The sequence below is a fragment of the Littorina saxatilis genome, linkage group LG14 (assembly GCF_037325665.1).
Source record: "Littorina saxatilis isolate snail1 linkage group LG14, US_GU_Lsax_2.0, whole genome shotgun sequence".
NCBI lineage: Eukaryota > Metazoa > Mollusca > Gastropoda > Littorinimorpha > Littorinidae > Littorina > Littorina saxatilis.
The window spans coordinates 8,691,813-8,708,269 of NC_090258.1; the positions used below are offsets into that span (position 1 = coordinate 8,691,813).

Genomic DNA, 16,457 nt, shown 5'->3' on the forward strand with positions numbered 1-16,457 from the left:
ATGACATAAAAACAGAACATGGTTTCTAAGATTACTAACTCAAGCATACAATGCTTATTTTAAGTAATCCTGGTAAGTACATAACAACATTTAACATGATTGTGGACAAATCCTCCCCGTGTAAACAATTTAAATCAGGCTTTTACAATGGGATACAAGCATCCCTTCACTGTAGGATTCATACCATAAATATATATCAACTGCATTTGTGATCTCTCTGCAAGCTTAGGACATAATCACACGCCATGTCCCTAAATAGTCAGTAGTATTGGGGACAGTAATAGACAGTTAGCATAGGATAGCTCTCTGCAAAGTTGGACACTTTTGATAAATTATTTTCTCAACGAACATTAGTGGCTTTTGTGAAATTAATTCAACAGAACATACTCTCTCTGCGCAGAAAGTAGTCAGTTATGGGGGGGGAGGGGGGGGGTAGTTTGGGTGGGGCGGGGGTCTTATCTTATGCTAAATCCTGGCCAGATCTGAATTAATGAGCCGATTTTTTTTCACAGGCAGGAATGTCGGCTTAACCTGCTTATGCCTGCCCTACAGTGTTTTTTTGTTTTTTTAAGCTCATAATTGTCATCACATGATCGACGATTTTGAGAATAGTCACTCTGAAATACAACATCGTTAACTTTTGTGTGTGTTCTGTACCGACATGATAACATGCTCTTGTCTGTTGATCGTTCTAGTTAGTATAGGAATTGTAATAAGTGTGTGTGTGTGTGTGTGTGTGTGTGTGTGTGTGTGTGTGTGTGTGTGTGTGTGTGTGTGTGTGTGTGTGTGTGTGTGTGTGTGTGTGTGTGTGTGTTCGACCGTTGACGTTCAAGATGTTTTCAGAGAGTGTGCATGTGAAGCATGAGAGGGAGATCGACAGACTAAAGGACGAGGCTGTAATTGTCTATGAATATAGCTGACCGTGCCAACCACACTCAAAATCGATGATGTACAGACTATACCAATGTTGAATGTGTATTTGTATGTGTACTGAATTCAAGTAAGTCATCTGTTTGAGGATACTGTCGAAGCTAATCATGAAACGTTTCAGGAATTTCGGTTTTCATTTGAATGACAATGTATATGTTTCTCTGTTTTTCCTTCTCTTTGCAGGAATAGTTGAACTATTTATCTTTTTGTCTGAATTGGCTGCTCTTTTGAAGACTTGTTTCAAACGCTATTAAACTTACAGCGATGATGCGCACTAACCAACTTTTTTTTCTCTCTATAAATGCTCGACAAGTTATGACATCGGTGTTTAGACCTGGGTTTTCAGTTTCTCGACAGAAAACTTACAATTATCCGAACTTAGTGACTGTAAAGCTTTCTTTTATTTTTCATTATCATTTGTTTCCCTTTCAAATCTACGACTCTAAAGTTCAGATTTCAAAGAGTCACAGAGAAAAAAAAGTACTGACTTATTTATTGCTCTGCGTATGAACAGAAGATGTCCGAGTTTGTTACGTGTATTTGTAACATATACAGATAATTGCCCTGCGTTGTTTCTAAGGTTTACAATCCTAGAAGACGGTTCTTGCGTGAGTTAACGGAGACATGGACATTACCCCCTCCCCATTACCACTAGAAACAAAAAGAGGCATACACATTTGACTATTCGCGTATAAGTGTGAATTCATGCATGTGGTATAGTGTGGGATTTGATGTTCAATTAACTATGTTCTCAGCGACAATGAATATTATCTTGGACAAATGTCATTTTTGCAACAAGTTGAAACGAAATCGTTTTAATTTTTTATTTTTTTATTTTATTTTTTTTTTTTTTGTCCTGTACCAGAATCTAGAGAAACAACAAGATTTACATTCATACCAAAAAAAGTGATTTTATTTACACAAAGTTCACTCTTGCGAGTAACATATGTTTTATTGTATTACTTACTACTTATTTTGTCTAGTATGATTTCCTGCTTACGTTATCATATTTGATCTTACTTTATTTCATTTTATTTTTGAGTTATTCATTTTATTTTATTTATTTATTTATTTCATTTCATTGTATGTGATTTGATTTTGTATAATATTGTTTATCTTTTGGTGGTTTTATTTATTATTAAATAAAAACTGTTAAGTTCTTGAATATTTATCAGCAAGCCACTATTTCTTGCCAGGCTATATGACCACCCGATTCATTTGTGAAAGGTGAAACTGTTGATGTGGGGATTTCTTCTTCTTCTTCGTCGTTCGCTTATGTGGGGATTTGATTGTGCTCTTAATGAAATACGATAACGATGCATGCACAAACTAGCGGTGACATTACAAGAATGTTCTAATGCTGCATGGTATGACGAAGTCTGCCGTCTCGCGAAGAAAAAAACCCGCCAGCTCATACAGAAACACGCATAATAAGAAACACAACTTTTACGCGACACTTATTACTTGCCATTAAGACTGTTTTTTGTTGTTGTTGGTTTTTTATCTTTGTTTCGCTCTTAACGTCAGAGATCTTACCTTGGAAGAGAGGCCCAAAAAGAGATGTCTTGGTTTTTGTCATCAGTATCTTTTGTCATTAATTGTTTGAAGTGAAGAATTTCTGTTCTTTTTGCATTATAATTTGTCTCTCCGTCCAGATCAAAGAAGAAAAAAAGGGTCGAATTACTAGTGAATGTTTTGTATCTACTATTAAATGCTCTTTCCGCTTTACTTTAAACGGCATTCCTAGCCCATTATTTTAATTTAAATCGAAATATTAATTAGCATCCTTTTATCTAAAGACCTCATAACGAGTCTGGCGCAACACTCACAGATTGTAAAGAGTTTCAATGTTAGCTCTTTCTTCTAGATGAAGTGCATTGTTTCTTTCTTGAAGGGTTAATTAGACTTGCATAACTCTTTCACTTATTAGGTGGCTTACTTCCCTTTAATTTGCCTGAGCTGAATAAAGCTCTCGCACACATACACAACTAAAACCCCGTATAAATGCTGACATAATTATATAGACAATTTTGTTTTTATTTACTTATGGAGTAATCATCATGATACATTATTCCTAATTATGATTTGACTCCGATTGCATGCCCACTTCTCAGTAACTTTACAATTTGTATAGGTACTGAATGCAAACACTGCTTACGAAGAAAGGAAGAACAACACACGACTTCCAGACAGTAGCAAAATCAATTGACAGAGTTGTCCCGTGTTGTGTACTCGCTATTGAAAGCATGTATGTTTTTTTTTTAGGTTTTTTTTTAGTTATACATTTGCCTAGGGAGAGCTCTTTGAATACATAGGTACCACACCGTGAATTATTGGATTTGTGAATGTTTACCCATTTATTATCGTTGATTGTTGTATACCGTGATGTCTGTAAACTGAATATTTAGTTGTCCGACAAAACCCCGAACGAGAATTTAACCGTGTTGTATACTCTGAAGATTGATGTTCCTGGTTCAACATATTGATAAAATGAACATCATCATCCATGTTCCGTAACTCGTGTATTGTATGTGACTTGACTGCTGTGACCTGTGACCCCTTTGTAAGAGTTGTGAGAGTTGTGTCCCGTGGCTACAGTATTGTTTTCATTTTGCAATAAACATCATTTTCAATGAATTTGGACTGAGTTGGGTTGGACTATTTGTGTGCATGTGTGTGTGTGTGTGTGTGTGTGTGTGTGTGTGTGTGTGTGTGTACGTGTGTGCGTGCGTGTGTGCGTGCGTGCGTGTGTGTGCGCGTGCGTGCGTCTGTCTGTCTGTCTGTCTGCCTGTTTTTGTCTCAAATTCCGATTGAGTATATGCCAGGAAACGTTCCCGATTTCGCGGATTTTCTCTAAAAAAAAAGAAAAAAAAAAGCTCTGATAGAAAAAAAAGGTACAGGTTCCATGCGTGTACCGCGACAGGGTTGTCGGCTGACAGAGATTTCTTGACGACGCATCATATTTATTTATATATGCATGCGCGGCTCAGATCTATTTATTTTTAGCAGAGGGGTTTACACTCATTTATAAGGCTAAAATGCTTCAGCTCACTGTCTCTGTCACTATCCAGCTGTCTCTGTCTTTCCCTCTCTGTCTGTCACTGTCTGACTGTCTGTCTGTCTGTCTCTCTCTCTCTGTTTGTCTGTCTGTCTGTGTCGGTCAAGCTGTATGTCTGTCTGTGTGTGTGTGTGTGTGTGTGTGTGTGTGTGTGTGTGTGTGTGTGTGTGTCTCTCTCTCTCTCTCTCTCTCTCTCTCTCCCTCTCTCTCTCTCTCTCTTTCTCTCTCTCTCTCTCTCTCTCTCTCTCTCTCTCTCTTTCTCTCTTCCCCCCCCCCCGTTCGTCTCTGCCAAAGTCTGTCTTTTGCCTCTCCCCTATAATGCGTACATCTACCGACCACACCTAGCCTAATAACACCTGGTTTGCTGAGACAAGTGTTCGTTTCCGGTTACCGCCCCTGACAGCCGTTCGGGATTAAGCAGAGGGCGCGCTTGGCAGAAAGAAGAAACCTTTTTAAGGCAGGCTGGCAATTTAGACTTGACGTTGAGAAAAGGATGACAATAAAATTAATGATCCCCTGAAAATGAAGAACAGTCTTGTTGTAACGTGTTGGCATGCCCTGAAGATCTAGTTACAACTATGTTCTAAAGTTAATTAAATGAACATCTAATGATCTATGTCTCATGGAAAACAGCGTTCATGAAACGTGTTAATCAGTATAACAAAAGTGTGGTGTGTATACATGTACAAGTTATGACATTATAAGAAAATAGCGTCATCTCAACTCGTGCACTGCACGTGAGACGTCGGCTGACGACCTGGGTAACGTACTTCAACGGCCAACAAGCCGTGCATGATATGAAACAGAAGAAAAAGAACAAAAAAAAACAAAAAACAATAAGTGCGTGTGTGTGATGTATTCACGCATACATCAAGGGCACATTGTAAGTTGTCAAGTCGGGGAAATACAAGGCAGGTTTAGAGAAAACAGACGTGTAACGAGGTGGTATATTTGCAAACACGTTTTTATTGTATTTTAAATCAGAAAAAGTCTCAAACATGCCAGCATGTTTTATAAAAAGACCTGTGACCATATAGCTTTAAATGGATTAAAACAACAACCACAACAAGCACAACAACCACAAGCACAACAACCACAACCACAACAACAACAACAACAACAACAACAACAACAACAACAACAACAATAACAACAAAGTTAAGACAGACAGGCACAGAGTCTACGACCGTCATTATACCCACGAATATTTCTTGCACATCCATATCAAAACAACCAACAGAGAACATTCAAACCTACACAGGAATTGCCTTTGGCCAAAGCCTTTGCTTCTGGCAATGGCGTCGAGGTGTAATAAGATGCTCCCTTCTCGACATTAGCGCTTAATCGCCAACTCGTTTTTCACGGACACGTAAGACCAGGGACTGCAGGTGACTTCCTCAGGCAAAAATTTAAGCCACGGTCTGCCAAGTCGGTTGGGGACATTAAAATGCCAACATACAAACCGCGACGTTCACCTGTCGCACAGGTGTGAAAAGAGTGCGGATTGAACCCAACCTATACCTTCTCCTCCTCCCCCCTCTACCCTCTCTATCCCCTCCCGGCACTATTTTCTGTACAACCCCTCCTACCCTCTATTCCTTTTAACAGCTCATCCTACCCTAACCTACACCCGTAGCCTTAAGGGGTGTGGAAACCGTACACCCTACCCGGGGTAGGCCTGCAGCAGCTTACGACGAGCGGGCTTGTAAATCGGTGGTGGGATAAGAAAACAAAGACGAATCAATTGCAACCTAGTGAGTCAAAGCTAACATTCTTCTCGTGTATGTTGTCTTGTGAATCACTTTTGATTCGTCCAGGTGTTTGCGCTACAAAAAGTGCTGTTTATACATGGCAGACTTTCAACCAATTTTCTATCACATTTAGTTGGTTTGAAGTCGCTCAGGAGTCGCTCAGATCAAGTCGACCAAACGTTTGATAATTTTGTGAACGGTACCGACGAATCAGTATCGATTTAATTCCGATTTAGCAGCGACTTAAAAGTGTTACGATTTTGAAAATAAAAGACTTGAACAAAAAAAACACCTATAAAAACTATTTTAAAAAAAAGGGTTTAGAAAGACTGTTGCTGCAAACTTTTTCCTGGGAGAGAGCAAGAATTTCACCCAGACTATTCCGAAGAAAAAGGATGAAGTATATACAATATAAAAACACACACATTTTTTCCCGAAGAAAAGCAATACAAAATCCAAAACAAAACAAAACAAAACAAAACAGACAAAGAATAACAAAGAAGATACAAAAAAGTCCAAAAGGAAACAGTATGAAGAACACTCAGATTGAAGGTGTTTGGCGGGACGGTGTCACGGGGGAGGGTGGGGAGGGGGGAACAGGGCGGCGGATTCTGGATTTCGGGACAGAAAACAAAAAAGCACACAATGGTACAGCGGTAAGTGTACATATCAGATGACTATCTCTCGTGTGGGGCCAGAGGTTAATTTCCTCGCGTAATTTCATCACCACACACAGTGGCTGGTGTCACACGGGCATCACTCTCTTGTAAGCTTGGTGATTCGACCAGGCATATGTGTAACGTTATCTTCGGTTGGCGTTCTCTCTCTGTATGGCGTGGACTCTGAGAATATTAGAGAGAGAGAGAGAGAGAGAGAGAGAGAGAGAGAGGGGGGGGAAAGAGAGAGAGAGAGAGAGAGAGAGAGAGAGGGGGAAAGAGAGAGAGAGAGAGAGAGAGAGGGGGAAAGAGAGAGAGAGAGGGGGAAAGAGAGAGAGAGACAGACAGACAGAGAGACAGAGAGACACAGAGACACAGAGAGACACAGAGACAGACAGACAGACAGACATACAGACAAAGACAGAGACAGAGACAGAGCGACAGACAGACAGACAGACACAGAGAGAAAGAGAGAGAAAGAAAGAGAGAGACAGAGAGAGAGAGAAAGAGAGACATAGAGAGAGAGAGAGAGAAAGAGAGAGAGAGAGTGAGAGAGAGACAGACAGACAGACAGACAGAAAGAGAGAGTGAAAGAGAGAGAGAGAGAGAGGGAGAGACAGAGACAGAGAGACAGACAGAGAGACAAAGACAGACACAGACAGGCAGAGAGACAGAGACAGAGAGATAAAGAGAGAGAGACAGAAAGATAGAGAGAGAGAGAGAGTGAGAGAGCGAGAGAGAGAGAGAGAGAGACAGAAAGAAAGAGAGAGAGAGAGAGAGAGAGAGAGAGAGAGAGACAGGCATACAAACAAACAGACAAACAGACAGAGAGAGAGACAGAGACAGAGACAGAGAAAGAGACAGAGAAAGAGACAGACATACATACAGACCGACGGAGAAAGAGGGAGACAGGGAGACCTAGAGAGAAACAGACAGAAAGACAGACAGTCAGAAATACAGACAGACACACACACACACACAAACAAACAGACACACAGATAGACATTGAGATCCGTCGGAGCATCATACTCACCTGATTCGCTTCTGCTAATGTCAAAGTAGTTTTGTCAGGTCAGGTGTCATCAAAGGCAATCAGCAGGGCGAGGGGGGAGAAAGACATATGCAAAGTGCCATCACCTACCTCCGTTGGTATAATTCCGTATCCATTTCGTCCTTTGCGATTCAAATTACTTACTCGCTGGTGTGCAGTCGCCACTCCTTCCTTCGTTGGTGTCCGTATACGTACAAAACACAAAACATCCTCAGTTCAGTCGAGTCGGTGTTTTTTTTTTTTTAGTGAATAACCATTGCAGTCCCTAATAGGCAAAGAGAGACAGACAAAGAGATAGAGATAGAAAGAGACAGGCAGACAGAAAGACAGACAGACAAGCAGACAGACAAGCAGACAAACAAACAGACAGACAGACGGACAAACAAATAGACACACAGACAGACAGTAAGATCCGTCGGAGCATCCAAGCATCCTGCGGGACAGGAACCATCCTCATCGAGTCGGTATTTATTTTTTGAGTTTGTCTTCTCCGCGTCTGAAAGAGTGCTCCGTTTTTGTTTGAATTTCTTGTTCTTGGTGTTGTTCTTGGTGTTGTTCTTGGTGTTGTTCTTGGTGTTGTTCTTGGTGTTGTTCTTGGTGTTGTTCTTGTTCTTGTATTATTTTTCATCGTCCACCTCCCTCTTCAATTACCTCTCTTCAAATAAACAAAGGGTTAAAAAACAAAGGTAAAGGAAGAGAAAGAAAATAAAGAGAGAAAACAACATTTAAATGTAAGGAACATTCAGGGTAATACTTTGGATGTAAAAGGGTGTTATCATCACTTGGACATAAGAAAAACAGAAACAAACCTGTTATATATGACTAAGTTTCAAAAATATAGAAGACAGTGCTTGCGTGTATAGATTAAAGCAGTATTTTTTTGTTTCAAGGGAAACTGTTACCAACTGGTCCTAAAATAAATCATTCAAAACACATCGCTTTTCATAATCAAAACCTCTTGTAGCTCGTTAGCCATAACCAATTTCACCCGAGCCAAAATCCCCGAGACAGTGGTAGCATCACACAGGAAGCGGCTCATTGCGCATGCGTAATACGTGCAGCGACTCGTTTGTTAAGGAGACAGCTTAGGTCCTTAAATCAGGACGCCAAGACAGGATGCCAGACGAAACCAGTGCCAGCGCCCCCTCACGACAGGAATCCGCCATTTTTCTTGCTCGCTTCGGAGAGAGACATCGACTGTCTCTTCGACGAAACTAGCAAAGCGAGATGGAAAGGGTGGGGCTATATTTCATCTGGCTAAACCTGAAGTGATGCTGACTATATAGTTGTCAATTGTTTGGAGCGAAATTAGAAGAGCGAGATGGAAACCGTAGCGATATATCTTATCGCACTCAACCTGAAGTGATGCTGACTATTTAGTTGTCACTTGTTTCAAGAAGTTTTGAGGGAAAAGGGCAGGGGTGTTTTCTCCCCCCCCCCCCCCCCACACCCCCTGTCCTACCCCCTGTGATGTTTTGGGAAATTCGTCGAAGAGGAAGACATATAAAGGTACTCTGTGGAACTATGCCAGTGTCATGAAAATGGAAGTGGGTTGGTCAGACGGGATGCATAACCTGATGAACCAATTTCGTTCGACACAACACCCCTCCCCCCCCCCCCCCCCACCCTACGCAACTAACATCCACTCCCCTCCCCTATACACACACACACATACACACACACACACACACACACACACACACACATCAGTTTTGACAGGAACACCACTTTAGCATCATTTCTGACGTTTGCTGATGTCGTAATAGACACATTCCGAGAATAACTCTGTCGGATTTGTATGGATTGTGAAAGTGAAAACACGTGATTTTTACTCAGATAAGCATTCGAGGGGTCAATGACTAACGAAGGGGTGTGTCAGAAACACGTGGACAGGAACACGTGGGACTTTATTTGTCAGAGAAAAAGCAAGTGCAATCACTCTTTAACAACCCAAACAAACCCGAAGGTGTTTTTCAGAAAATCGAAAATTGATACTATTCCCTCACTGCTGATTCCGACCCCCCCCCCTCCCCTCCCCTCCTCACACCCCCACCCAACAATTCTTCCAACTATGGCGTGACAACCACACATAAACTGAAACTACCATTAATTTCCCCTTCAACCGCATAATCTCGACGCTGGAATAAAAATGCTGTTTAACATGAAATATTGATTGTCAGTAGAACCAAACAAAATGTTCAACGAAGGTTGTTATTGTTGTTTTAGGTGTTGGTGGTGGTGTCTTTGTTTTTGTTGCGGTAGTAGTAGTAGTAGTAGTAGTAGTAGTAGTAGTAGTAGTAGTAGTAGTAGTAGTAGTAGTAGTAGTAGTAGTAGTAGTAGTAGTTGAATGACAACTGTAACCTTTTGCTGTTGGTCAACCACAATGCTTTTAACTTCTTTAAGCAGCCGAAGTCTCTCTCTCTCTCGCTCTCTCTCTCTCTCAATCTCTCTCTCTCCCCTCTATCTCTCACCCCCCACCCCCACCCTCTCTCTCTCCCTCTCTCTCCTCCCCCCCCACTCTATCTCTCTCCTCCCCCCCCCCCCACTCTATCTCTCTCCTTCCTTCCCCCCACTCTCGTTCTCACTCCCTCTCTCACCCCCCCCCCCTCTCTCTCATTCTCTTGCCAATTCCCAAATCTTGTTCGTGAAGGTGATCAGTGCCGGTTGTCACCTACGCTTGTTGTTTGGCAGTGGCGGATGGAAGAATTTATGCGTTGTGTAAGATTTATGCACTCCCCCACTTCATTGGCTCTTGGTGTCACGCTGGCCCAGTGGTTGTTTACGAGGCAGATGTCCTGATGAGTTAAGACGTCGGGATCTGCTGCCGGTGCTGGTGCTACTGTCAGTGCTACCGAGGATTCCAATGATTTCAAGAATCCCAGAATCGCCTGAATTTCGAGTACAACAAAAAAGTCGTCAATGTGTTATAATGTGTCTAATGATTCCAAAAATCCCAGCGGCCTGAATTTCTCCCCACGAGTATAGAAAATAAAGGCGTCAATGTATTATAATGTGTCTAATGATTCCACAAATCCCAGAATCGCCTGAAATTCTTCACACGAGTACATAAACAAAATCGTCAATGTATTATAATGTGTCCAATGATTCCAAAAATCCCAGAATCGCCTGAATTTCTCCACACGAGTACAGAAACAAAATCGTCAATGTATTATAATGTGCCCAGGCCCAATGATTCCAATAATCCCAGAATCGCCTGAATTTCTCCACACGAGTACAGAAACAAAATCGTTAATGTATTATAATGTGCCCAGGCCCAATGATCCCAGAATCGTCTGAAATTCTCCACACGAGTACATAAACAAAATCGTCAATGTATTATAATGTGCCCAGGCCCAATGATTCCAATGATCCCAGAATCGCCTGAATTGATCCACACGAGTACAGAAACAAAATCGTCAATGTATTATAATGTGCCCAGGCCCAATGATTCCAATGATCCCAGAATCGCCTGAATTGATCCACACGAGTACAGAAACAAAATCGTCAATGTATTATAATGTGCCCAGGCCCAATGATTCCAATGATCCCAGAATCGCCTGAATTTCTCCACACGAGTACAGAAGAAAACAAGTCGCGTAAGGCGAAATTACTACATTTAGTCAAACTGTGGAACTCACAGAATGAAACTGAACGCACTGCATTTGTTCACGATGACCGTAGTCCGTCGCTCGTGCAAAAGGCAGTGAAATTAACGAGCCTGTTTAGCGCGTTAGTGGCTGCATGCGCTTTGCTGCATAGCACGCTTTTCTGTATCTCTCTTCGTTTTAACTTTCTGAGCGTGCTTTTAATCCAAACATATCATATCTACTAGATGAATACCCGCTTCGCCGGGTGTACGCCGGCTTTGCCGGCGCACCGTAAACGAAGGAAGGGAGATAAACGCACAAAACACTGGAGAAGATAAGGAAGAGTTACTGGGAATGGATGAACAGAAAAACCAAAATCGGTTCAGCGCTGCGCGCTGAGAGCACGTGTTGAAAATTTTCATCGACCAGATTGTGTCCGGGGTTTACCTGAATATGCCCACCAAATTTGAAGCAGATCCATCGAGAACTTTGGCCGTGCATCGCGAACACACAGACAGACACACACAAGCCGTATATAGATATAGATATGTTTTTTGGAATCAGGAACCGACAAGGAATAAGATGAAAGTGTTTTTAAATCGATTTCGAAAATTTGATTTTTATATTTTTAATTTTTAGAGCTTGTTTTTAATTCGAATAAAACATATTTATATGTTTTTGGAATCAGAAAATGATGAAGAATAAGATGAACGTAAATTTGGATCATTTTATAAAAAATCACTTTAATTACAATTTTCAGATTTTTAATGACCAAAGTCATTAATTAATTTTTAAGCCCCCAAGCTGAAATGCAATACCGAAGTCCGGCCTTCGTCGAAGATTGCTTGGCCAAAATTTCAATCAATTTTATTGAAAAATGAGGGTGTGACAATGCCGCCTCAACTTTTACAAAAAGCCGGATATGATGTCATCAAAGACATTTATCCAAAAAATGAAAAAAAAAGTGCCTGGGGATATCATACCCAGAAACTATCATGTAACATTTCATAAAGATCGGTCCAGTAGTTTACTCTGAATCGCTCTACACACACACACACGCACAGACAGACAGACACACACACACACACACCACACACACACACACACACACACACACACACACACACACACACACACACACACAACTACACACACACACACACACACACACACACACACACACAGTGTCAAGGATCCCTTTTGTCAAGAACTACTGACTTTGATGATTTTAATATTAAGTGCAAGTTTTCCAGAGGTTGTGTTTTGAACTGATGCCAGGCCGCTCTTTCGTGTATGTTCTGCAGTAGTCTCGACCAGCTCTCGAGCGATCCGTCTATTTTAGTTAGTCGCGTTTACGTCAAGCAGATGACGTAATAAGATGGAGAACGCGTCATGGTATTGGGTTCCATGGTGGGCGGTTACCTGAGCTAGCAGCTGACTAAAACCAGCACCGTAATTTAGAGTGCTAAAACGCCCTTGAGAGGGGTAAGTGTTGTTACTGGATATTTGGTAGACTAGATGCAATTGTCATAATTATTCTTCTTGGTAAATACCATTGACTGTGTGTGAATGTGAATGCATGGTACGACTGCGTATTGTTATAAATAACCCTAACCTGTTCATTGAGGTTAGTCTGAAAATGACTTGATAAAGTTTATAGTTGTACAAGCTTGTATTTACCTTTTGATTGGCTTTTTCATTGTTCTTTTTATTTACTATTTCTGATTGCTTTAACTATGTCAAGTCTCTTCGATCAAATACGATCTGAGGGTCAGGCTCTGGGGTTAACTGGGACAGACCTGGTTTCATTTGTTGTTGAGCGCGAACGTCTGGCCGTTGAACGTGAACGTTTAGATCGTGACGACAGAGCGATTGCACGTAGAGAAAATGCTGAGATAGAGCTTGAAAGAGAAAGATCGAAACAAAAAGAATTTGAGCTAGAACGCGCAAGACTTGATACACGTGGTACCGCTTCGTCTCAGCCACAGTTGGCGTTTTCCTTTAAACCAAAGCTACCTGCTTTCAATGAAGACGTAGACGACATTGACGCGTATCTTTTTCGATACGAAGTCCATGCAAAGAGCTGCAACTGGCCCGCAGACATCTGGGTTATACACTTATCTTCACTTTTGACTGGAAAAGCATTGATAGTGTATCATTCCCTGGCTATTGAGCAGGAACTTTCATATCCTGATCTAAAGGAAGCATTGCTCAAACGCTTCCAATGCTCAGAGGAAGGTTTCAGAGAGAAATTCAGATCTTGCAAACCTGAAATGGACGAGACGTTCCCCGCTTTTCTGGCCCGCATGCAGCACTACCTTTTGCGCTGGGTGGAACTGAAGGGGACAGATAAATCCTATAGTGGTTTGACCGATTTGCTGCTTCAAGAACAGCTCCTACAGTCTTGCAACAAAGATGTTGCTACGTTCTTGAGGGAAAGGCACCTTTCATCCGTGAAAGAAATGATCGAAGTCGCTGAGTTCTTTCGCGAGGCTCACCCAGGTAAAGTGATGGCAAAAAAATCCAGCCCTGATTTATGGGTATCCTGTTTTGCCATGAAAGAACAACATCAAGTTCAGACCGAAACCCCCCAGCAACGCGGGATTGGTAGGCGAGGCGGTAGGGCCAGAAGATGGAATCAGGTTGAGAGGCATTATCCGGATAAACAACATTCCGATGAGGTAGACTTTGTTGGGCCAGATTTTTGTAAACTTTGCCTCGGCAAAGGCCATTGGAAGGCCGACTGCCCGAACAAAAAAATTGCGGGTTGTGCACTAGCTCCATCCCTCCAATGTTCAGACTGTTCGATGATCCGAGAAGGCAAAGAGGCAACTCTGAAATGTGGACACATCATACCTGTCCTTGTTGCAGGGGGGAAAGGCAGTTGCCATAACCTACCAATTAGCGATGGGAAGATCGGTGGTCAGCATGTGAGGGTTTTACGGGACACAGGGTGCACTACAGTTGGTGTGAGGAAGTCTCTGGTGTTGCCGGATCAGTACACAGGTGACATTGCCTGTTGCATTTCTTTTGGCGGTCGAGTCGAAAGGTTCCCTGTTGCGCTAATTGACATTGATACACCATTCTTTGCTGGTAGGGTCAAGGCTTGTGTCGTTGATGAACCCGTGTGTGACCTGATCCTTGGAAACATTGAAGGCGTTATTGACGTTCAAAGTCCTTCAAGCGCTCCAGCGCTAGCTCCAAAGAGTGAATGCCACAGTCATTCATTGCTAGGAGTAGGAGGAGAAGTCGCAAATGTAGCGAAGACTCGGTCCATGGCAGCAAAAAGCGGCATCCCAAAACCTCTTCTCACGCCAGAAGCTCCAAAAATGGACATAGAACAACAGGATATGGCTCGACTCCAAGTAGAGGACGAGACGCTGAAACTTCTTTTTCTGAAGGCAAAGAACGGTGACGTTCAACAAATGTCAAACGGTACCATTCGTTTCGAGATTCGAAGCGATCTTCTGTACAGGGTGTCCTTGAACACAAAGACACAGGTTGAAAACACACAGCTTCTGCTGCCAAAGACGCTCAGAAAAACCGCACTGGTGGCAGCACACGATTCTATACTATCTGCACATTCGGGTGTGAGTCGGACAACAAAAAGAGTCCTTTCCAACTTCTTCTGGCCAGGCGTGCGCAAGGAAATCAGGGTGTATTGTCAAACATGTGACATTTGTCAGAGAACGACACCTAAGGGTCGTGTTCCCTGCGCTCCTCTTGAGAAAATGCCACTTATTGACGAGGCTTTCAGACGTGTGGCCGTTGATCTTGTTGGACCCATTCAACCACCCACTGCAAGGGGTCATCGCTACATATTGACAATTGTAGACGTTGCCACCAGGTTCCCAGAGGCAGTCCCGATGACAGACATCGATACTCCTGCTGTTGCGGAAGCTTTGCTGGGTGTTTTCTCTCGGGTTGGATTCCCGGTAGAAGTATTGTCTGATAGAGGTTCGCAGTTCACGTCTGATATGATGAGAGAGGTGATGAGACTCATGTCCATACACCAGTTACACACGTCACCGTATCATGCTCAAACAAATGGGATGGTGGAACGCTTCAACGGCACGTTGAGGATGATGTTGAGAAGAGTGGTGGACGAGAACTGTAGAGACTGGGATCGTTACATCCCTGCTCTTCTATTTGCGTACCGGGAACTGCCCAATGAGAGTCTTGGCTTCTCACCATTTGAACTTCTTTATGGGCGAACACCCCGTGGCCCGATGAAGATCCTTGAAGACCTGTGGACCGGAGAGGTTAAAGACCCCGAGGTTCAGACTACTTACCAGTACGTCTTTGAACTACGCAACAAACTCTCAGACACTTGCAGAGTCGCCCAGGAAGCTGCTGAAGCAGCTTGCACACGCTACAAGTCTTACCACGACAAAAAGGCCGTGAAGAGAAGTTTTCATGTCGGTGATGAAGTCCTGGTGTTGTTGCCCACAACCAGCAACAAACTTCTTTTGAAGTGGAAAGGCCCGTTCCCCGTTCGATCTGTTTCTGGTCCTGTTGATTACGCAATTGAAATGAACGGGAAGCGGAAACTCTTCCACGTCAACATGTTGAAAAGATATTTGCGCAGGGATGAAACCATCGCAAACATTTCAGTGTCAGGACCTACATTCCACTGTTTTTCAGCCGCTACGAGTGTTGTTTCATTGGAGGATGAAACAACCACACCCACTGTAGACTTGAAGACGCTGCCCTCGATTCGCGAGAGTTATCTGGATGTGAAATACAATCCCGAGCGTGCAGAAGAGTGCAAGAGGGACTTGGAGCCGATATTTGCTTGCCGAGCTCACATGATGACCACAGATCCAGGAACTACTGGTCTTGAGGAGCATTCCGTCAAGGTCACTACGGATAAGCCGATCCATCTCAAACCCTATCCTATGCCATTCACGACCCGCGAAGTGATAGAAAAGGAGGTCAGAAGTATGCTGGAGTTGGGTGTGATTGAGCCATCCACGTCTGCATTCTCGTCACCCATTGTTCTTGTCAAGAAAAAAGATGGAACAAATCGTTTCTGCATCGACTTCCGTGCCCTGAATAGGATAACTGTCTTTGACGCGGAACCTATTCCGGATATTGAAGAATTATTTGCCCGGCTATCACAAAGTCGGTTCTTCACAAAGATTGACCTCGCAAAGGGGTATTGGCAAATACCAATGGCCACCCAGGATAAGCACAAAACTGCTTTCCAGACGCCACTTGGTTTGTTTCAGTGCACGAAGATGGCCTTTGGTCTAGTGACAGCACCAGCAACTTTTGCACGCATGATGCGCAAACTCCATTTGGAGGAAAACATGGCTGTCAGTTTTTTTGATGACATTTTGATCGCAACAGAGGACTGGCAATCACACTTGATTAGCACAGAACAGGTCCTGGACAAACTTGACCGAAACGGGTTAACAGTGA

At 42.8% G+C, this 16,457-nt stretch overlaps 1 protein-coding gene across 1 annotated transcript; it reads left to right on the forward strand.

Moving 5' to 3' along the window:
• The first annotated feature begins 12,759 nt into the window (after positions 1-12,759).
• On the forward strand, positions 12,760-16,097 carry LOC138946828 (uncharacterized). Its single transcript, XM_070318234.1, has 2 exons — positions 12,760-15,989; positions 16,093-16,097. The coding sequence occupies exons 1-2, from the start codon at positions 12,770-12,772 to the stop codon at positions 16,095-16,097; spliced, it is 3,225 nt and encodes a 1,074-aa protein (XP_070174335.1). The 5' UTR covers positions 12,760-12,769.
• The last annotated feature ends 360 nt before the right edge of the window (positions 16,098-16,457 follow it).

What these genes read in the sequence shown, in the direction of transcription:
- LOC138946828 (XM_070318234.1), top strand. Translation starts at nt 12,770, where the DNA reads ATGTCAAGTCTCTTCGATCAAATACGATCTGAGGGTCAGGCTCTGGGG.